The 25,013-nt window shown below is 32.4% G+C and overlaps 1 protein-coding gene and 1 pseudogene across 1 annotated transcript; one reads left to right on the top strand and one right to left on the bottom strand.

The window, feature by feature from the left end:
- Window positions 1-733: 733 nt before the first annotated feature.
- LOC121391667 (serine/threonine-protein kinase rio1-like) lies at window positions 734-1,584 on the top strand (the record flags this gene model as incomplete). Its single annotated transcript, XM_041523216.1, is given in 4 exon segments — window positions 734-793; window positions 795-1,119; window positions 1,122-1,376; window positions 1,379-1,584. Coding segments are annotated over 4 exon segments (846 nt in total), but the record flags the coding sequence as incomplete, so codon positions are not given.
- Window positions 1,585-3,153: 1,569 nt separating this feature from the next.
- LOC121391666 lies at window positions 3,154-23,751 on the bottom strand (annotated as a pseudogene).
- Window positions 23,752-25,013: the final 1,262 nt, after the last annotated feature.

Genomic DNA, 25,013 nt, shown 5'->3' with positions numbered 1-25,013 from the left:
GGAGCAGCTGCCATGTTGATCAGAAATACTTTAATGAATACACAAGAGTTCTGTTACAAATTTGAAACAAGACACCACTTAGCACTCACACACATTAGATCCCGGTCCCGCAAAACTGTTCAAATTTACACGCATGCGCAATAATCTTGCTATATAAGTGGGTGTGGCTCAAACACGTGGTGACCATGGAAGAAAGAAATACGCGTTGATGATAATTGGCCAAGCGATGATGAAGAAGACGTTAATTGGGACTGGGAAGATGAGACTAGTAAGTACCTATATCTGTTTTATCGTTATCTGCTATAATGAATATGAATATTATGTTGAGATTACTCGTTAAACTATTAATATTTGGGTCAGACATATAATCAACGACCACATTATATTACTCTATTATAAATTTGCTTCCCTTTTTCTTATAGTTATTGCAAATCAGATGTTCAGTTGCATATTATGGATCAATGTGCTATTTTTATTTACTTGCCTTTATTTCTCTCCCTTTTCAGCTGATTTCACTAAGAAATATAATGCTGCAAAGGCTGGCCAAACACATCAAATCCAAATAAACCTACTGTAAAGAACTTTGACCCATCTTCAAAAGTACTAAAAAAAATTTGAAAACAAAATCAATCTAGGTACTTATGAAGCTCCAGTTTTATCAACATCTAGTGTTAACAGCTTGGAAGGTCTGTGTCGTAAAAACTGAATTGAGGCGGATACGTTCCAAGGATAAAAATCAGATCGTGCAACTACTGAACAAGTTCTTGACCCTCGGACCAGAATGATATGTTTAAAAACTCCTCAGTCGAGGCTACATATCAGAGATAAATGGGTGTGTCAGTACAGGAAAGAAGCCAAAGTTGTATCACGCAACAAGTCCTGAAGGAGATTGTGCAATAAAAGTCTATAAAACATCTATTTTAGTTTTCAAGGACAGAGACAAATATGTGACCGGTGAATTCCGTTTCAGACATGGCTATTCTCGCCATAATCCACGAAAGATGGTTCGTCTCTGGGCAGAGAAAGAGATGCGTAATTTGTCGCGATTGTACCAACACGGTATACTTGTCCTCAAACCTATCATACTGCGTAGTCATGTATTGGTGATGAAGTTTTTAGGTAACAATGGTGGCCATATCCTAAATTAAAAGACATTGATCTTAGTGATAGTAAAGCACGTGAAAAATATCTAGAATGTATCTTGATGATGCGTAAGTTATACCATCATTGCAGACTTGTGCATGCTGATTTGAGTGAGTACAACATTCTTTATGGTAACAAAACACCTTATATTATCGATGTATCTCAATCGGTTGAGCATGATCACCCAAAGCAAGCCTTAGAGTTCCTTCGTAAAGACTGTACTAATATCACGGAATTTTCCGTAAGAAATATGTGCATGTTATGGATGTTAGAGAATTATTTGAATTAATTACTGACCCCACTATCACAGAAGATAACTTGGAGGAATATTTAGAACGTGTTCAAGAAAAGGCCACTTCAAGAGATTTTTCATCTAAGTCAGTTGAAGATGAAGTTTCGGAAGCTGATTTCAGAACATTTTTATTCCACGATCACTGGTGAAGTTCCTAGCTTTGAAAAGATGTCAATCAAATACAGAGTGGTCAGCCTTTAGATATAGCTTATCAGACTGTGACTGGACTGAGACCTGATCTGTCTGGGGCTCAGACTGTTCCTCAGTTATTACTTGATACTCCCACTGACCATATATCAAAAGAAGGAGACCACTCCACCTCTTAGTGATTCCGATGAAAACTCTGGCAATTTGTCAAATATAGAGAAATTCTGATAACGATGATGACAAATTCAAGTGAAGCACACCCTCTAAGGGTGATAATCAAAGAAAGGAACGAGCTGAGTTACGTAAGCACATAAACAAGCTGTCAAAGAAGAGAAAAGAGAGAAACGAAAAAAACAATACCAAAAACATGTTAGAAGAGAAAAGAGAAAGTGGCAAGACAGAGATTTTTCTAAAAAATAAATTCTGTTTAAGATTTTATTTATATTTTAAGAATATATATTGATTGTGTTTTGTGTTTTGATTAAAAAATTTATGCAAAAAACTAGCACAATAAAAGTTAATTAATTAATTTCATTATAGTTATAACTATGTAAAAACTGAAATGGCATAAAGACTTGCTGTTGTTTTTTTTTCTACAGTAGAGGACTTAGATTTTTTTTCCTCCTAAAAGAATGTGCACTAGCAAGACTCTCTGTGTCTGAGCCAGTATAATGGAGACGATAGTCAACATTTGGGTATTCCTCTAGATCAAAGTCAGCAAATGGATCTTTCTCAACCAACATCACCATTACTTTCTTCAATCCCACCATTTTCCTCTTCGTCACTGACATGTTATTTATATTTTTTGTTTGCTAAAAATGACCATATAAAGTATCACTAACAATATACAACAACATATCTTACTCATTATTATAGCGGCTGTTCAGGATCATGTGTTTTTTATTCTCTGAATGATCTTTCTTTCTACAAACACGAAAACAAAACCAAAAGATTATAAGAAGTATTAACAACAGGAGAATTATAACAGCGAAAGTAACTCCAATACTGAGACCAATAACAAATGAATGAGAGCGTCCTTTAGAAACAAATAGAGAGATTAATAAGAACTACTATTTGGTCTACTGAAGTGATCAACACAAATAAGGAAAGGAAACAAACTCATAAGCAGTATTGATAGTACTATCATCTAGATTAACACCATATATGGTATTATCAAGTTACATATACCAACATGGAAAGTACTTGTATTACCAAATGTCTATTGAAGTGGTCAACACAATAAGGAAAGGAGAACATAACTCATAAAGCAGTACTATCATCTAGATTAACACCATATATGGTATATCAAATTAACATATACTAACATGGAGTAATTGAAAGTACTTGTATTACCAAATGCTCTCTTTATTGAAGTGATCAACACAACAAAGATAATCATATGCAGTATGGATAGTATTATCAAACTTGTCTTTGTATTCTCATCTTACTCGACAGTATGGTGCTTCTCCACTCCAGGTTCCATCAACTTGGCATATTCTCCTCTTCTCCTACAAGAGTGAGTGCCCTCATCCGAGCAGTTGTAATAGACACTATTGTTGAATGTAGTATTGTCATAAAACAATTCCAGCCAGCTCCAAAACCTCAGCAGAAGGAAGGTCTGGCTGTCCACAGTCAATAAACTACAATAAAAAATAATGCTGTTAATACATTTATAAATATTTATACTTCACTTACATTCACAGTCCATTGGTGAATCTCCTGTCCAGTTTCCATCAGCTCCACATATCCTTTCACTTTCTCAACCAATCCCTCGTTCCTTCCTCAACACAAGTGTACAGTTGCTACACTATTATATGTGGTAGATGTTGTTGTTACTTCAATATCGGTCTCCATAGTGAAGTTTGCAGATTCAGGCTCACCACAGTCAATCACTAAGATCAAAATAAAATAAATTAAACAGTAAGGTTGGTATTACAGTAGGTTTGGGGTCACTAACCAAAAGCTAGTGATAATAGTAAATAAAAAAATAATCTTACATTGACACCAGGAGGTTCTCCTGACCAATTCCCATTTACCAAACACTCTCTTTCATTCTCTCCATTTAATTCATACCCAGTAATATTACAATAATATGTAGCTGTCGCATTATATTCAGTGAGATCATAAATCACTGTAAGTCCTCCAGCTGTACCAGACGATGGAAAATCAGGTTTACACACATCAACAACTAAAAAGAAACAATTCAATTTGTTAACCAATATATGATAACACGTAATATTAATATATCATATTAAGTAGCTCCCACAATGGATTTAGATATCAAAGCGATTACATTTAGTTAGCTAAACATTGTGCATATAAGAATGCAATTAACATATATATATAACACATGCATACACACATACTACATACACACAACATACATACATACATACATACATATATATTAATATATATTAATTATATATATATATAGATATTATTTATTATACATATATACTGTATATATATATATATTATGTATATACACAGTATATATAACAAGGATATATTGAATGGTTCTAACCTTCAATGTAATACAAACATATCACTACATAATAACCAACTTACCTAGACAGAGCGGAGCATCTCCACTCCAGACCCATTTTCAGGCATCTTCTTGTGGCCTGGGCCCTGAAGAGTGAATCCCACGGCACAGGAGTATGTGGCAATTTGATTGAATATAGTACTGGGAGCAGACACTGACTGACTCTGTTTGTGGCATGAAGAGGAGGACTACCACAGTCTACCACTATAGCCAAAGAAGATATTGTTTATTACTTGTGGATAATAATTAAGTTAGACTAGATACAATATGTTCTACAATCAGTAGTAGGAATGAAGATTAACTGTTGCCATAATTAGTTAATTAATTTTCATTTTCTTAAGCTATGAGGAAAATACTAGCAGATAATTACAATGTATACAAACTTTGCTAAGCAAAAATAGAAATGTTTCTCCTTCATTCTAATTATTCTCATCACATATTTCCTGCATTTCTGGTGTTGTTAATACTTTAACAATGAAGGAAAATTAGCACTGAGCTAGAGCTTAATTATATTTTTGGTCAAGTTTTTATTTTACGATGGCATTGAGGTGGTTCTCCCGCTCCAACCCTGTTCCTCCTCACAAACTCTAGTGTTACTTCCTACAAAATTATATCCAATAGAACAACTATATGTAGCTATCCCATCAAGAAATGTGCTAGTATTAGTTACAATAAGTCCAGTTGAGTTAGCTGTAGGCAGATCAGGTGGACCACAGTTAATACTACATGAAAGCACATAGATGTAAACCAAGAAATGGAGGATTGATGATAAATAAATAATAAATAGATGAATGGTAGATGATGGATGGAAGGATGGGATGGTGGATGAATGGATGAATGGATGGATGAATTGAATGGATGAATGGTAGATGATGGATGGATGGATAGATGGATGAATGAATGGATGAATGGTAGATGATGGATGGAAGGATGGATGGATGGACAGATTCACTAACTTTCCAAGTAGAGGCTGCTCCTGTCCAATCACCATTAGCTTGACATGTTCGACTGACATTATTTCTTACAGCGTATCCTGGCAGACAGGAATACACAGCCGTACTGTTATATGTCACTATGGGAGCTTAATAGCGAGAACAGATGTATTACTGGAATCAAATCAGCCTTACTGCATTTTCATCACTAATGAAAAGATGGGAATATTAATACAGTAATAGGATATTGTTGGTGTTGCTGAAATTCAGTTTTATTAAGCTAATTGGAGAACTATGAATCTATTGATACTTGAATGGGATTATGTAACAGTCAGTCCATGTGAAAAGTAAGCTATGATCAACTTACATTCACAGGATGTGGGTGCCTCTCAGACCACATACTGTTAGATTGCAGGTTCGATTTGCTGTACAACCAGTACATATCCAATTGGAGAGCAGGAATATGTAGCAACTCCTTATATTTAGTTGGACATGGTGTTGTAACAGTTAAACCAGTGGGTGTCAGGAGTGTCAGGCATTCCACAACTCAGCAGCTGAATATTAAAGATGATATTAGACTTAAACTATTATATATATATCTATATATATATATATATATATATATTGTCCACTGACCTGTGCAATTGGGGCATTCCCAGACCACTGTCCATCAATTTGACATGTTCTAACAGAGTCTCCACGAAGTGTAAAACCCACACGGACAGGAATATAGACTGCTCTGTTTCAAAATGTAGTATTTGGAGCTATGACAGTGGAATTACTGTTTATGTCAGAGTACCACATCAATGGGGGACTATACACAGAGAGATTAAAAGAGGAATGAATGTAAATATTTACATATTTCTTATTTGTAGTTACTATCAATTTCATGCTCATTGGCAAATTATGATTCTATGAATGATGAGTTGAATTTGACTATGCACTCAATACTGAAAATTGTAAGTGAAATATTTAATAAAAAAATTAATGAACATGTGGGAGACAATGAGTATGGATAGCTACCGTCTAATTCTCACATAAGGTAATTTTCCTATAGGTTGGCGTGGATACCATGTTGGATATTTATTGGAATTTAATGTTGAACATACTAATGCATGTACAGTAGTAACTGTAGTTATTTCCTTGTCTGTTCCTATACAATCCAAGTTATACAAACAACAATAAAAACATTTCAGGAAATTTACCTATTGAAAATGGTTCCACTCATTTCAAGTCTATTATTATCAAAAGGCAACAAGAATTATAACACAGTTTTTGTCTTAATTAGAACAAGAACCAAACAATATCATTCCAGTTTTGAACAAGAAACACTACAACCCTAGTGACCTTGACTATTGGTTCTGACAATAGCAATTTTAAAACATCTACTTCCAGTAATGTAAAGAAATATTCAATGACTTACTTGCTCAGATATGTTGAGATTGGAGCCATCTACTTGAAAACCACACACCAGGTAATCGAAACATTACTTGTTGTATCCAACATCAAGACCTTAGGTGTTTGTGATTTCTGGTAAAGAAAAAATGGCTTCCGGCCACCAGAGTTAAATCCACTTGAGCTTCGTTCTCCTCCAAGACCCATTTCGTTCCCCACCATTGATATCTCCAGTTGTCCCATTGAAGGTCTTCAACATAAGGGACTATAGTGAATGACATGTAGTTATTCCAGGCTAGAATACATTGAAATGTATTGGTCTGTCAAGTAAAAATACATCCATAACTAATTAAGATTAGTAAATATGATTTATATTGTAGTCAACACCTAATTGATACAACTATTTATAAATTAAATAAACTCTCATGCTATAGTCCACTAAAGGAAAGCATATTTTCATAAATTGACTAAATATATATAACAATAAAACAGACTACTACTTACCTTATCAGTATTTCTCCTATAATACCCACACATCCCAGGTAACGACAACAACTGTTGTTGGAGTGAATGTTGAGTAGCTGCTGCAAAAAAGCATGTCTAATTTGTCCTTCAGCAAAGGCAATATCTTGACTGGGTAGTGCTAACCACGATACCAGACTGTACCATTACCACGAGGGTCTACATCAGCAAAAAAGGGAGCAATGAGGGGTTCGTCATTTGAAAGGGGGAATGGAACAGTTACAACTGTTGACAGCTCATCTCCTAGTGAAATGGCTCCATTAGTAGATATCTGATAGAATGTAATAATGCAAAGATAAATATATATGTGTGTTTGTAGTTCTTATGTAAACTTCAAAAAGATTAATGTAGTTAGATCATAGAAGCCAAAATTTATTTGCAAGAACACGCTCGACGTTTCATCATCACCATTGGCAAAGAAGAGTCATGGTCCCCGTACCAAATTCAAGCAATCCCTGTCAAGGTATTGCCTGAGCTCTCATACAAAAATAGCACAAGCAGTGCTAGAATTAATACACTAGACATAATGAATTGCAATTGGTTGTCTCTTCAGTCTGGTTACTCTTTACTACTTCTGTAAAGAAAAATATGAAGATTGGCAAATTGTGCAGGTTCTAATGTAGCCTAAACACACCACTCACTATACTTATATGAATTCTTGTGGTCCATGCAATTGTAATTTACCACATTCTTTACATTGGATTCTGTGTATGCTTATTATCTGTTACTCAACGTGGTGGTGCAAGAATCATATTGATTAGAGTCTATTCTATGGAAAAAATGTAGAATTCAATTTTGGCTGCTAGAGGACAACTTAATAAATAAAACTAATAAATTCAAGGTGTGGATAAAAGCATAACGATTGCTACATTAATTGGCAGTAACCCAAATGCATATACTGTACCCCTATCTTGCTACGGACAGGTTGAATACATTTATCTCAAATTTTTAACTCTGGTTTGAGTTGAGGAAAAAACCAGTGGCCAGGCCAAGGGGACGATAGTTTATCTTAGCTTAACAAAAAATGCACGTCAAACCACTCAGTAACCATTTTGTTAATTGACATTAGGAAATTGGAACATTGTGGAGATTGACCTACTGATAGATATTGGTAATTTGAATAAAATTCTTTATAGTAGTATAATATCCAATGATGAGGGATTTTACCTAAAAACGTTAGGAATGTGTGATTTTAATAATAAAAAAAAAACATTAGAAAAAATAATGTATCTCATAAATTTTTAAAAATCATAATTACATATGGAATGATGACATTTGAGAGCATATGTTATATTATTTATTTGAAAACATTGAGTTTCCAAATTGAAATCCGATAATCTTTAGTTGGTTCTAAAAGTTTATTCCAGAGGACGAACAATACTAAAAAGTTAAGATGATGGTAATAGTTAATATTCTCCAAGGTTTGATTGCCAACACAAGTTTGGTATGTAATTGTCCATCATGCAACGGGGAACATAATAAGGCCAAAATCTGTTGAATTAGCTATTCCTGGAAAAGTGACAAAAGCTTTATCAAGTTAACACGGTACCAGTCTTGGGGCAGCCAACTTAATGAATATTTGTAACCAACAAATATCATTTTTGCGATAAGGGTTTGGCATTTTGGTGTTCTTAAGTAATACTTGTAGGCTTAGTTTACTATCTGCTGGATGTTTGGACTGTAAGAGTGGGTTTCCGCTTCCTGTTCGAAGTCTACAAATGTTTTAACACGACGTCTATGCTTAAAACATTTCTGTATTTTTCACTATAGAGGAGAGAGATAAAATATATTCATTATTTATATGGAGTAAATTGAAATACTTTTTTGGGAATAGTACCAACCCGGTAGACACAACACTTTCCTTGACGAGTATCACAATCGTAAGCGCACTAATTTGCAATCATTACCCAGATGAAGGCGAACACCAGCCTGCATTAATGGTACATGCTGGACTGAGTGCATGACACTGAAAAATTAAGTATTGCTATCCAAGAGCACTATTTACCACCAAAACAACTAGTTGGAGTAGTCAAACATTTTTTTTCTAAGTAAGTAATCGTATTTTTCTGAAAATATACCTCTGGCCTTTTCTGTCTTTATAGAATCTATATTGCTCCTGCCACCTTATTACATGTTCCCCTAGGGATAAGCCTTGGGTCTTACATGATATGTCCGCTTAGACAAAAACAATCATGATCTTTGGATGTCCATCAAGGCTGGATTATTGTTAATTAATGGCAATTATTAGTACTGGGATTGTATAGGTTTGGCATTGATATTATAGAATTTTCTAGTATCATATGTCATATAGCTCTATAAAGCATTATTAAAAACACACCAAAGATAACTCTGGCTATTACACTATATAGTATCAATGGAAATATCTAAGTTGACATACAGTCCAGTATAATAACAGGACACAGGATTACCTGTATTTATATAATCCCTTAATACCATAGTATATGATGCATCTTTCAGATAATAATATGGGTTACAAAAAAAGGGAGGACTAGTGACCAGTGTTTTAAAAACTGTTGAGCTGAAATTAGAAACAATAGACAAATAATATCACCTGATGATATCAATATTCACATAAGCTTACTTATAATAATATTCAAAGCGCTTGACTAGTAAGGACGCACAAAAAAGAGGGTTTTTAGTATTACATTACAAACATTACGTGTAAAAGAATGTCCATCTTATGTGGCAAATTTAATAAAAAATTTCTATCAGTTATATATGTGTGAGGAAAAATAGGTATTTATTTAGAAAACTAAGAATCAATATTCTAATAATCAATGGAAAAGTTAATTTTTTCATACATGGTACTTTTTCATCACCTGACAAACAAATAATTTTACATTTTTTTTTTATATTATATAATATATAGTTTTTATCAAATTACATATAATGAATGTACTTTAGTTTGGGTGTTTTTCTATGGGGATTTGCAAGTCATTCACAAACTGAAAACAAAGATTTTTTTAAAAATGTATATTTGTTTTATTTTTGAGTGTTTGCATAAAAAAACATTGGTAAACAGTGTGAGAACAAAGATCCCAAAAAATAAACAAATTTCATAATGACATCATTATGACTATGTTAATTTAAGTTTTATAGGTGTTAAATAATTATAGTATATTGTCTTTTAATGTGGACTACTGTTCATGATAAGGGGTTTGATCTTAATATTTGTATTAGTATGGGACTATAGTGTCAAGTGGAATGAAACTACACATTGTACTTATCAAATTTAAGCCAAAAATTGTTATGTGGGTAAACAATGGTAATTATTATTCTTGTACTAGTAATTATGAATATTTACTCTTCAACTTTTGAAAAAACGTAAGTGTTAAGGACCTGTACATTTTACCTATAATGATGCAAAAGGAAATATTACTAAATTATAGTAATGATAACTGTCCTGAATTTAATGGGTGTTGTTGGCACCTCTTGGTGTGTAGTTCTCTTGTTATTTTTAATATCCATCCTCCATAATGCTATATGTAACTATGTACAGAGAGGGGAAACTAGTCTTTTCTAATAAACACATAGTAATAGAAATAATGTTATAGGAACACTATGTACAGAGAGGGGGAACTAGTCTTTTCTAAAAACATAGTAATAGAAATAATATATATGTCAACTAAACTTGTACAGAGAGGGAAACTAGTCTTTTCTCTAATAACATATAGTGATAAAAATGGTTGTTATTCATATTCCACTTGTACATCTGCTCTGTCTATACACAATTTTATCTAAGGGAAATAAATAGTTATTATTCATACATATTGATAGCTAAATGCACTATTATGATATTTCAAGTGAAAATATCATAATTAAGATAATGTTATTCATTCATTTATATTCAATAATGTCCATCATGTGTGGGTTTCAAAACAGTTCAGTACTATTATAGCTGGTCAGCCATGTCCGTCCGTGTGTTGGTCATTGTCTGTCTCAACAATTTTTACAAGCTATGTTTCTAATTTATCCTATATTCTTCTCCTTTTATACATATCTTCAGAGAAAATTCACAAGAACCCCAAGCATACGAAATTGTCAAGAGATAAGTAACACTATAACAACAAATAGAAGGATATAGAGAAGCGAGAAGTTTATAGTAACAAAAGAAGAAATTTGAAAGGAGGAACATTAACATAGGAACACAGCTAGATAATTTCATTGAGTTAAATGTAAGGGATATGATCATGAACAAGATAGAACTGTAAATTGTGTATTCAATTTAATATGATATAGTTTGGAAATATTGGCAAACCCACACAACTAATTGCTATTATACTATAGTATATTAATACCAGTCAATGTCCCGGGATTATTTTAATAGCACAGTAAACTCAATAAATAAATTTATCTCATTGAAAATGTATGTAAATACTGTAAGGATGTTCTTGATGGTCCCGTCCCAAAACTCCTAGGTGTCCTCTATTGCCAGGGAAAAAAGAAAGAAGTGGGTGGTGTTAAAAAAAATGAGAGTATTTCTATCTTCTACTCTCTAATGATAGCTACTTTTCTGCTTCCATAGTGCACTAGCAACCATATTACAGGGTATATGTCTCTAGGAACCAAGTTGCATCCCCACATTAAACAACTTTCCAATTCTTTCACAGACGCTGTTGTGATGCCATTGGGAGGCACTTCATCTGAATGATAGACCAGCTGAAGGTTACCCGTCTATATGAAAATATGAACTGAACTAAGTTAGTGGCCTTGTGAACAATATCATTGATCGCCAAACCATGTGCTATAGTAAATGGGGCCTTCACTATAATCTGTAGCTAAAGACCATACATGTGTAGCATAACTTAAAGTCAGTTCTACAGTGATGTGAACAGTATGGGGGTCTACATAAAAAGGAGAAAACCTATGGAAAACCGAACAGCAATACAAAACAATTGAAATCATCCATCCACAATCTCAGAGATGACAACATGTAAAGCATTCAGGTAGCTCCTGGACTCTTAGTGATATTGGTCAATAGACTGATGCTCAAGAACAGCCATCAGCATTCCTCATAATTTCTCAACAACAGGCAGTCCCTCATCTTTTGGTGCGGAAAATTTTGGTGATATGATTGGTAATCAATACATGTATTAGTGATAGGATAATTTACACGATGGCATATCTTCATATTGGTAATTATCCTTCATATGTAGGCTTGAACTGTACTAGATATCTTATGCTATTTATGGTATAAATTATACTGAAGAAGTTACGATTATATTTAAAACAAATAGTAGAGATAACAGCAAGAAGTGATTGGGTGTTTGATGTACCAACAATATCGTTCCTCTATAAGTTGTTATCATCATATTATTCCTTTTCATGACTGTTATTATATGTAATTGATTTTATTATTGAATAAATAATGAGATGTATAATACATATATATGTAAAATAATTATAAAAATAAAGTTTATAATTATAGACAATAGTAAGTATAAATAACTAAACTAAAAGTATATAATTATGAAGGAAAATTTGTTTCTTGATATATTAAGTTTGTTGGAAGATATGATCGCTTCTGTAGTGCATATATAAGTTAACCACATTGAGTTCTCAAATTGAATCCGATATCTTCAGATGTTCTAAGTTTATCAGAAAGAAGAACAATACTAAAAAAGTTAGATGATGGTAATAGTACATATTTTACTCCCAGTTTGATTGCCACATCGTTTGTTTGGTATGTAATGTGTCCCATCATGAAACTGGACATAATCTGTGCAATAATCTGTTGAATTTTCCGTATTTCATGGGAAAGTGAACTTATCAAAGTTGGAACACGTACAGTACTAGGACATCCACTTAATGAAATACCCTGTTGTACACACAACTAATATTCCCCCTAAGATTTTTTTACGATATGGACTTGGGATGACCTTCATTTTGGTGTCTTTAAGTATACTGTAGGATAGGATTATACTATCTGCTGGATGTTTGACTGTCAGGAGGTGGGTTCCACTCCATGTTCGAAGTCTACAATTTTTGAGCAAGAGTCTGTGCTTGAAACAATCTGTATCCTATAGAGGAAGAAGATAAAATATCATTAATTATATATAACAGTAATTAACAACATACTTTTTTTAGGAATGGGGTACCACACTGGTAGGCACACATTTCTTTGACTATCTACAATTGTAAGATCGTTTGCATCATAACCGTTGAAGTTGAACACCAGCCTGCATTAAATGGTACATGCTGACTGAGGACACGCCATGTAGGTATTTATGATAAATTAGTAATATTTACTAGCCAGCACAAAAAAGGCCATTTGTAATAGAAGACATCCTTTTTTTTCAAGTTTGTTTTCTGAGAAGTAAGTTGATTCTGTAGCTAAAGCAGTTTATTCCATTCTTATATAATCTGTAGGAGAGGAAAATTCATGCGAGTTATGATTATTGACATAATTTTTCCCATGAACAGTCCCTGACACTGTGTGTGCAAAAATTAGATAATTTTATTACTAACACCCATGATGTCATAATTACAGCTCTGCTAAATCAATATAGGCTGGTGTTAATACATTCTAGTATCAAATGTTTACTATATAGAAACATATGATGCACTGGCTATTACAATATAGTATCAATAAAATGTCTAATATAAGTGACATGACAGTCAGTATATTAAAGATTACTTTATAATTGTATAATCCGCTTAACTACTTTTTTAGAATAATAAATATGTTTTACAAAGAGAAGGACTTAGTGACCAGTGTTTTAAACTGTTGGAGTGATGAAATTAGAAAGAATAGACAAAATAACACCTGATGATATCAATATTCATTCATAAGCTAATTCATTCAGGGTAGCAGCTAGCGCTAACTTAAATTTGATATTCAAATCCTTGATAGTAAGACCCACAAAAAAGAGGGTTTTTAGTATTACATTACAGGCCTTATTGTAAAGAAGATGTCATCTTATTGCTATTTAATTAAAAAATTTCTATCAGTTATATATGTGTGAGAAAATTAGGTAATTTATTTAGAAACTATAGAAATCCAATATTCATAAGAAAATCAATGGAAAGTTCATTATTTTTTCAATACATGGTACTTTTTTATCAACCTGACAATCAATGACAAACAAATAATTTTAACATTTTTTACTATATATAATATATATAGTTTTTATCAATTACATATAATGATGTAGCTTTAGTTTTGGGTGTTTTCTATGGGATTTTGCAAGTCCATTCATGAAAAGTTTTAAAAAAAAAGTTATTTTGTTATTTATTTTGAGTGTTTTGCATAAAAAAACAGTGGAACAAAAAACCACAAAAAATATGAACAAATTCATAATGACATCATTATGGACTATATGTTAATTATAGTTTTATAGGTGTTAAATAATGATAGTATACCGTTTCTGTTTACATGTGGACTTACCGTCATGATAAGGGTTTGTCTTATATTTTATTAGTAGACTATAAAAGTAAAGTCCAATGAAATACACTTATCTTATCAGATTTAAACCAAAATTGTGTTATGTGATAATTAATATCTTGTACTAGAAATTATGAATATATTACTCTTCACTTGTAAATGTAAGTGTTAGGACTGTAGCATTTTACTATAAATGATGCAAAAGGGAAAAATATCTAAAAAACTCAAATTTATAGTAATGATAACTGTCTGAATAAATGGGTGTTGTTGGCACCTCTTGGTGTGTGTTTCTTTTGAACTAATATGTAACAAAAACAACAACAATTCATAATGACATCATTATAATAAAGCTAACTATAGTTTTTATAGGTGTTAAATAATTATATAGTATATTTTCTTTTAATTTGGACTACTGTCATGATGAGGGTATGTCTTAATGAGTGAGTGTTGTTGGCATCAATATGTCATGTTATTGTCAGAAAATATCATATGTTCTTTTTCATGAATGTTCATTATTGTAAAAAAAAATGTAAACATACATATATATTATGTGAAAAAATTATCTAAAATATAGTTTTTAATTATACAAATAGTAAGTATAATAATAAAACCTAAAAGAGATAACTATGAAGAAAAATGTTTTGTGATAATATAAAGTTTGCTGGAAGATTTGCTAGCTTTCTGTAGTTGCATATCTAACTTAACCACATTGAGTTCTCAAATTGAATCCGATATCTTTGTTGTTCTAAGTTATCAGAGAAGAACAATACTAAAAAAAGTTAGATGAAGTAAATAGTACATATTCTCAGTTTGATTGCCAACATCGTTTGGTATGTAATTGTCCATCATGAAACTGGACATAATCTGTGGCCAAGAATCTGTGAATTAGCTATTCCTGGAAAAGTGAAACTTATCAAAGTTAAACACTACAGTACTAGGACATCCACGTTAATGAAATGTTGTACACACAAATATCATTTTTACGATATGGGACTTGGGAATTTTTTGGTCTTTAAGTATACCTGTAGTAGGATTATTAACTATCAGTGCTGGATGTTTGACTGTCAAGAGGTGGGTTCCACTCCATGTTCGAAGTCTACCAATTGTTTGGAACAGGAATCTATGCTTGAAAACATAACTGTATTCGGACTATTATAGGAAGAAGATAAATATATATTATTTATATGGAGTAATGGACATACTTTTGGGAATTGTACACCTGTAGGCACACTTTGCCTTGACTAATCTACAATTGTAGATCATTTGCATCACATAACCAGTTGAAGTGAACACCCGGAGCCTGCATTAACGGTACATGCCGACTGAGGAACAAACCCATTGTAGTATTTGATGAAACTAGTAATATTGTACTAGCCAGCACAAAAAAGCCAGTTGCTGTGAAAGGACAATCCTTTTTTCACTTGGTTTTCCTAGAGCCTAAATTGATATGTAAGAGCTAAGCAGTTATTCAGTCTTATATATGTTATAGGAGGAGGAAATTCCTTGAGCTATGATTATTGACGAATAATTCTCTTCCCCATGAAACAGGGTCAGTCCCTGACATGCGTGTGGCAAAATTAAAATCTAAAAATTTATTACTAACACCCATGATGAGTATAATTACAGCTCTGGCTAATCACTATAGTTTGGTGCTAACTACATTTCTAGTCTCCAATGTAGACATATAGAAACAAGCATATGATGCAACGGTCTATTAATATAGTAATCAAATGAAATGGCTAAGTGGGGGGACATTACCGTCCAGTATTATAACAGGGACACAATATTACCTTATAAGGAATAATCCCTTACTACGAATATTTAAGGTTCTTTGAGATAAACAATATGATTACAAAGAGGAAAGGACTAGTGGGACCAGTGTATTAAACGGTTAGAGTGAAATTTGAAAACAAATGAAAAAAATAACACCTGATGATACAATATTCATAACTACTTAAGGTGATATTAAAGATTGATAATAAGACACAGACAAGAAGAGTTTTATTATATTACAACATTATATGTAAAACACAAGATGTCATATGTACAAATTTTCTAAGATTCTATCATCCTAATATATTGAGAAAAAGTAGGTAGTTCAATTATTCATAATAAATCAAATGGGAAAGTTTCAATACATGGTGCTTTTGCATCCACTAAAATCAATGAGAAAAATAAAACGTACACAGTTTCTACTATTAATATATAAGATTATATATATATATATATATAGTATTTTATCAATACATTAATGATGTGGCTTTAATTTGGGTGTTATTCATGGGGATTTCCAAGTCATTCACAGCTGAATAGTTTTTTTTTAAAATTTGTATTATATTGAGTGTTTTGTACAAAAAAAAATTGATAAACAGGGAACTACTAGAAAACAAACAAACAAGTCATAATGACCTTCATTATGACTAACCTAATTACAATTATATAAATGTTAAAAAAATTATAATATATTTTCTTTTATGTAGACCTACTGTATATGATAATGGTTTTGTCTTAATATTTTATTAGTATGACTATAGTGTAGAGTCCAATGAAACTACACATGACTTATGAAAATTAAGCCAAAATTGTTATGTGATATATAATATCTTGTACTAGTAATTATGAACATTTACTCTTTAGTTCGTGGGCATATAGTATCTGAAATTTAAATGTTAGGACTGTACAATTTACTGTATAGATCATGAAAAAGGAAAATACATGTTTACTTATACAAATAATAGTTACTACTAATAATAAAGGTGATGGGTCAGAAATGAGTGAGTGTTGTGACATCAACATGTCATGGTATTGTCAGCTTTTTATTGAATAAAATAAAATGAGAAGTATACTACATATTATATGTAAAATAATTATATAAAATAAGGTTTTAATATACAAATAGTAAGTATAATAATTAAACTAAAAGTATATAATTATGAAGGAAAAATATTGTTGATATATAAATTTAAAGTTTGATGGAGATATGTTCGATTCTGTATTTGCATAACTTAACCACATGAGTTCTCAATTGAAATCCTTGTCCTCAAATGTCTACTAAGTTTATCAGAGAAGAACATACTAAAAAGTTAGATGAAGGTAATAGTACATATTCTCCAGTTTTTGATTGGCCACATCGTTGGTATGTAATTGTCCATCAGAAACTGGACATAATCTGTTGCAGGAATCTTTTGAAATTAGCTATTCCTGGAAAAGTTGAACTTATCAAAGTTAACACGTACAGTACTAGGGACATCCACTTATGAAATGGTTGTACACACAAATATCCATTTTTGCGATATGGATTTGGGGAGTTTGGTGTCTTTTAAGTATTACTGTAGTAGGATTATTACTATCTGCTGGCATGCTGGACTGTTCAGAGGTGGAATTTCCCATCCATGTTCGAAGTCTACAATTGTTTGAGCAGAGTCTGTGCTGGAAACATCTGTACCCACCTAGAGGGCGAAGAATAAATATATAATAATTATATACAGTACTTTAACATACTTTTTTAGGGAATGGTACCACTGGTAGGACACACATTTCCTTGACTATCTACAATATTGTAAGATTCATATTGAATCATACCAAGTTGAAGTTGAACCACCAGCCCTGCATTAACAGTACATGGGCCGACTGAGGGACAACCCCATTGTAGATTTATGATAATTAGTAATTATTGTACTAGCCAGCACAAAAAAAGCCAGTTGCAGTGAAAGACATCCTTTTTTCAATTGGTTTTCTGAGAGGGAAGTTTGATCTGTAGCTAACCAGTTTATTCCGTTAATTATATAGTCAGTAGGAGAGGGAAATTCATGATTATGATTATTGACATAATCTTCCCATGAACAGTCCCCCTGACATGTGTGTGCAAAATTAGATCTAAAATTTTAAAGTAAAGTAAAAATTCATGATTGTAATCATTGACATAATTTTCCCCTTGAATAGTCCTATCATGTGCTTGCATGCTACTCTAATTCTCAATTGTAAATAATAACTCACACCCATGATGTCATATATGTGATGGCTTCTGCTAATCAATATAGGTTGGCACTGATACTGTAAACTTCTAGTATCAAATGTCACTAAATAGCCATCATTACAGCATATGATGCTCTGGCTATTATAATATGGTATCAATAAATGTCTAAGTAACATGACAGTCCATTATATAAACAGACACAAGATTACCTTGTATTATATAATCCCTTAACTACACGGTATTTTAATAATAACTATATGTTTTACCCAAAAGAAGGACCTAGTGACCAGTGTTTTAAAATGTTTAAAGTTGAATTAGAAACATTAGACAAAAAAAATCACCTGATGATATCAATATTCATAGCTACTTATAATAAATTCAAATCATTGATAGTAAGGACACACAAGAAGAGGGTTTTTTTAGTATTACATTACAGCATTATGTGTAAAGATGTCATCTTATGTGCAAAAATGTACAAATTTTAATAAACATTTCTATCAATTATATATGTGTGAGAAAATTAGGTAGGTTTATTTAGAAAACTAGAAAAGCAATATTTCATAATAAAATCAATTACTTATTTTTCATACATGGTACTTTTCATCACCTGACAAACAAATAATTTTAACACTTTTTTTACTATATCATATTATATATAGTTTTTAAAAATCAATTACATATAATGATGTAAGCTTTAGTTTGGGTGTTTTTCTTATGGGAAATTTGCAAGTCATTCACGAACATGAAACAAAGTTTTTTTCAAAAATTTGCATGTTGTTATTTTTTTTTGAGTGTGTTGTACAAAACTTGATAAAAACAGTGGAACTGAAATTGTCCACTTCATAATGACATATAATACTATAGAAAAGTGTTAAAATAATTATTAGTTATTCATTTTTTTTTGATGTGGTAACTAAATGTCATGATAATGGTTTGTCTTTAATATTTTTATTTAGTATGGACTATTAGTGTAAAGTCCAATGAAACTCTACACATTGTCTTATGAAAATTAAGCCAAATTGTTATGTGGTAATTAATATCTTGTACTAGTAATTTATGAACATTTTACTCTTCACTTGTGTGAGCATATCTTATCTGAAATACAAGTGTTAGGATTGTACAAATTTACTATAAATGATGTAAAAGGGAAAATATATTTTACTATACAAATTGTAGTAATGATACACTGTCATAAAAGGTGTTTGGCACCTCTAACAGGATATCCTTCTAGTTTGTATTTCCTTGTTATTTTAATATCCATTCCACATATATATATGTTAAATGTGGTACAGAGAGGGAAACTAATCTTTACCTGATAACATATAGTGATAAAAAAAGTTGTTATTCATTTCCACTTGTACATATGCTCTGTATATACACAAGTTATCTAAGGGAAAAATTGTTGTATTGTGAAACCACTGATAAATTACTAAAGGAACCATATATATATTAGTTAGTGTTTACATAGAAGATATTGTCCTTTATTAAACTCATAGGTTCAGAAACAATTGTTATGTATCTATGTGAGAAGTCAATAGCTAAAATGTATCTATATGATACATGAAAAGTCTGTTAAGATATCATAAATTAAATTTAGATCATAATTTTTAGTGCACATATCAGCACGTGTACATCAACAGTTCAATACTATCATAACTCTATATTATGGTCACATGTGTTGTCATGTCTAACAATTGCAACCATGCTTCCAATTACCTAACTGAAGGTTGTCATTCATTATAGAGAAATGATTTTTTTAACTTTTTAATTGACACACACAAACTTAAATAAACAAGACCTACAAAAAAAAGAGTGGAACTGAATCCAACTAATTAAACTATAATACTCTATAATCAAAAAAATACAATTAATATACAATCAATATTATAACCAGTGTTTGTAAACAAGTAGTCAAAGTTCTGTCTAATCTGTAGTCATTGTGAGGAGATTTGTGACAGCTGGTCCCCCCCCGTTTACCTCCTGCAGCCTCTAATACTGAGCGTATGACACCTTCCTCAACTGTAGGAAACATCTCCTGTATCGATTTCACATCCTACATCTGTGATGGGACGTCGAGGTACTGATAGGAAAAAGATTAGTAATTAAATGGATAGATGTATGGACATAAGGGTTACCTGGTCCACCTGTGGGATGTGGTGGTCCTTGTTGAGGAACAGCAACTGGGTCAGGATATTGAGGATACAGAACAGGTTGTTGGGGTACAAATCCTGAGGATATTGGTAGCCAGATTAAGGATGGTTGGCCACCTAGAACTACAGGATGGCCACCATAAGCACTGAGTTGATGATGATATGTTTGCTGCAAAGGCTATGAACAAAGTAACTAATCATGAACACAATTGTTAATGTTACTGACCGTCAAAGACATGATCATATTAACATTGCCTTCTTTTTTCATCTCCCTGTTTTCTGTTAAAGGTACCCATTCCTCTATAGTCTCTCCTTTATACATATCTTCAGGAAATTCATAATAACCCCAAGCAATACGATCGTCAAGAGATAAGTAACGCTATATAGAGGAAGAGAAGTTGTGGTAACAAGAGAAATTGAAAGAGGAACATAACAAGTAGGAAGCATTTAGATAATGCTATTAGTTAAATGTAGTGATATAATCATGAACAAGATAGAAACTATAAATGTGCATTCAATTTTGATATAGCTTGGAAACATTTAGAAAACATACACAACTAAGCTATTATAATATAGTATACTTAATACCAGCATTGTCCAATAGTATTTTAATAGCAAATAGACTACAATAATAAATTTACCTCATTGAAGACCTCGATGTACATACTGGTAACACCTCGTGCTAAATTGCTAAGAGTTAAAGAAAATGATTGTGTCACAAAAGAGTGTATGTGTGTGTGTGTTGTGTGTGGGTACATTGTACTCACATGAGAAAGCCTTATTCCAACGAGGATTTTTTGACCCATTTACATCAGTGGGAGTCTCATAGACAGAGTGTCCAATTCTCACTCTACAATATGGATCCATGCGAGTCAAGCCGTAATTCTTGACTAATTTCGCCTACAATAATGAAAACCCATACGACTAAAAATAAAACTTGCAGCAAGATGTAGTCAGTCTGTATTACCTAAAAGAGTAATCCATTGATTCAATACCTAATAGGTACATCTGAATATTGTTATGATCAGACTTATTCATAAGCGACATTGCAAGTCTGTGTTAGACATATCTGTCAACTACACGAAATTACTAGATCTATCATTGTGAACATATCACTTCACTATTATAGATCTTACTAATAGTAGCTATCCTAGGTTACTGTAGTAAGTATTGATGTTTACTAGTCTAGAACTTACTAATGGTAGCTATCCTAGTTACTGTAGTAAGTATTGATGTTTACTAGTATAGATCTTACTAATAGTAGCTATCCTAGGTTACTGTAGTAAGTATTGATTTTTACTAGTCTAGATCTTACTAATAGTAGCTATCCTAGGTTACTGTAGTAAGTATTGATGTTTACTAGTCTAGAACTTACTAATGGTAGCTATCCTAGGTTACTGTAGTAAGTATTGATGTTTACTAGTCTAGAACTTACTAATGGTAGCTATCCTAGGTTACTGTAGTAAGTATTGATTTACTAGTCTAGATCTTACTAATGGTAGCTATCCTAGGTTACTGTAGTAAGTATTGATGTTAACTAGTCTAGAAATTACTAATGGTAGCTATCCTAGGTTACTGTAGTAAGTATTGATGTTTACTATTCTAGAACTTACTAATAGGTAGCTATCCTAGGTTACTGTAGTAAGTATTGATGTTTACTAGTCTAGAACTTACTAATGGTAGCTATCCTAGCCTACTATGATAAGCACTGATGTTCACTAGTCTAGAAAATATTAATGGTAGCTATCCTAGGTTACTATGTTAAGTACTAATGTTCACTAGTATAGAGGCTTACTAATGACAGCTATCCCAGATCAATGTGTCAGTACTGGTCTAAAGTTCATAGTAGTGATGACATAATGTGTAATCTGTCCTAAATACCCTAAGTAACACTACAAAGTTCAAACATTACTACTATTTACTAAAGATCCTGTTACAGTGATAATGGAATCACACACCCTAAAATGATGTCATCAAGAAAAAAGTAGGAATATCCATGGGACAATCCCAATCATAAGAAAAGTAGGAGGAAAAATCCTAAACATATTACATATCCAAACAATAAACATACTAATTAGATACCAATATGGTAATAATTAAAGATTAGTAAAAGTGATGATATGACAAGACACCTCAACTGAGACTAAGCAATAATTTATGATTATAAAACATACAAAGGTCAAAGTCATAGTTGATTACTGACTTGAGCTATTGTTACTTTTAAGTCTGCAACGTAACCCATCACCATGTCCAAAACTGAGTTGGAAGTGGAGTATATGTCATGGGTACTAGATGAGGATGATCCCTAGATAAATAAAAGATATTAAATGCTGAATAAAATATAACATTTTAATATGAATAATAGATTTAAGTTCTAGAAATCAGGTTTATTATATGTTAATAGGTTAAGTTTTAGATTTAGTCCTATCTAAAGGCCTGTCTATACCATATCAAAAAACAAGCTGGATTCAAAATGAATCCGCAAAGCCCGCAATGAATGAATCCGCATCAGCCATCCAACACTTGCATAACTCCGCCTATAAACATCACATGGATAACTTGTGAAATAAAGATGGCCAATTCATATCAAGTTGTTTTGCTGATGCTTTTCTGGGCGTTTTGTGATGCTATGTAGGATAAATATAATGGAGAGAGAGGCTAGAGAAAAAAAATACTATCAAAAGAGACTAATAAGCCAGTAGCCATTTTGACACTTGTAATGGTCACGTGAGTGATGTAACAGATCAACAAAACCACTTTGAACTGGATTCAAACCACCTTCGGAAGTGGATTGACTTTGAACTGGTTTGAAAAACAGTTTTGTCTAATGCGCATTGAATGTGGACGCAAGGAATGCACATTAATCCGGATCGAATGCGCATAAAAAATACAGTGAAGACAGGCCTTTATTTAATGTATTGTGATTGATAACACCTGTATGAATAATGCATTGTATAAATGCATTAATAATATACAAATTCAAGTAAGCCTTGAAACATTGATTGTAATAACACAAGCACAGCCTATTCTGACATTCTGATATGTAATGACAGTTCAATATGCTATCTCTGTTTTCATGGGTAATTAATATATCAGAGCGCTCGCGTACCTCTGTCCATTATTGGTACGTTGCTCACTCCGAGGTGACTCCTCCACACGTAAGAAATCACTTGGGAGTTGACCTAAGAAAGCTCGATCTCGTTTTGGTTTGTTCTTTCTGACCTTCGTCGACAGTCGCCATTTTGTTGCACCCAGCAATTAATTGTGACACGCCCTTTCACATGATGATGAGTTTGGTAGTTTCTAAGTGATCATAATGACATCATGGCCTTACTGCAGTCAACTATCAAGGGACAAGTTTATGCATCTTGATTACTAGCAGCAATATCTACTCTGAAAATATCAACCGGCACTGATTGTTGGCCAGACTGAAACTGACGGCATAAAATAAACAAACCACACTTATTAGTATAATAATTATCTACTAAGTAACAATATGTTAATATGCACAATAGTTACAAAAACTGAGAAATTACTAATCACATCGTAATGTAGACTTTAAAAACAATTAACGATTACAATACTAATAATTAATGGCTCACTTCCTCTCCTACATCAATATTACTCACTGTCCATATACATACCCATCTCAATGACTACAACATCAATGGGGATTCTTTGGGGAATTTCTTGAGGTGTAATAAGTGTGGGGTTGTACAGTATAAAAGGAACTGAAGCTGCAGTAAAATCAACCAACCTACCTACTAAGAACAAAAGAGGCTACTAACCATTAAAACAAGACAATGTCAACCAAATTACCTAATCTTTGCTGTGCTGCAGTTCTAATTGTATCCATGGTACAGTGGACGACTGCAATAGATGTTAGCAAAAAGATGACCTGTCTCAATAATGGTGATGCAAATAAGAAAGACTGGAAAACTTGTGTTAGAGGAACTAATGCTGAGCACCCATCTTACCCTATACCCAGGCCTTGACATTCCAAGATCTCTTAGTAACAGTGCATTGCCAAAAAAAAAAAAAAAAAAAAAAAAGCAATGAAAATACCTGTGAAGTGAGTTTAATATATCACCATTGATTTTCAGTATAATAGTCCACTTTTTCAAGTAAATAATTATAAATGCATTTTTCTTTCTTTCAATTGCAACAGTTTCTTTCAGATGTTTCACAGTTCAGAGATATGCCGAAGACGAGAGTCTTAAAGTTCATACCTGTCCAGCTTTGTGTAAACTGAGAGATACTAATTATAAACTTAATGAATTCTATGAAGGTCTTCTTTATACAACCTTTCTTGACAGTCATGGCATCTCTGTAGCCAATCCCCACGATATGGTAGTGGGTAACTATTTCAGGAGCGAAATATGTATCTACAACATTAGCATGCCATGCAAAGGACAGTTATATTAAAATAATCAGAGAAGGGATCTGAGATTGATATAGCAGAAGGTGATTCAGTTGAGATAATAGACTATAAAGCACAATGTC

Source organism: Gigantopelta aegis, unplaced genomic scaffold (genome assembly GCF_016097555.1).
Source record: "Gigantopelta aegis isolate Gae_Host unplaced genomic scaffold, Gae_host_genome ctg2798_pilon_pilon, whole genome shotgun sequence".
Classification (NCBI taxonomy): domain Eukaryota; kingdom Metazoa; phylum Mollusca; class Gastropoda; order Neomphalida; family Peltospiridae; genus Gigantopelta; species Gigantopelta aegis.
The sequence above is the reverse complement of the archived record's forward strand: the minus strand, read 5'-3'. Positions and strand labels throughout refer to the sequence as shown.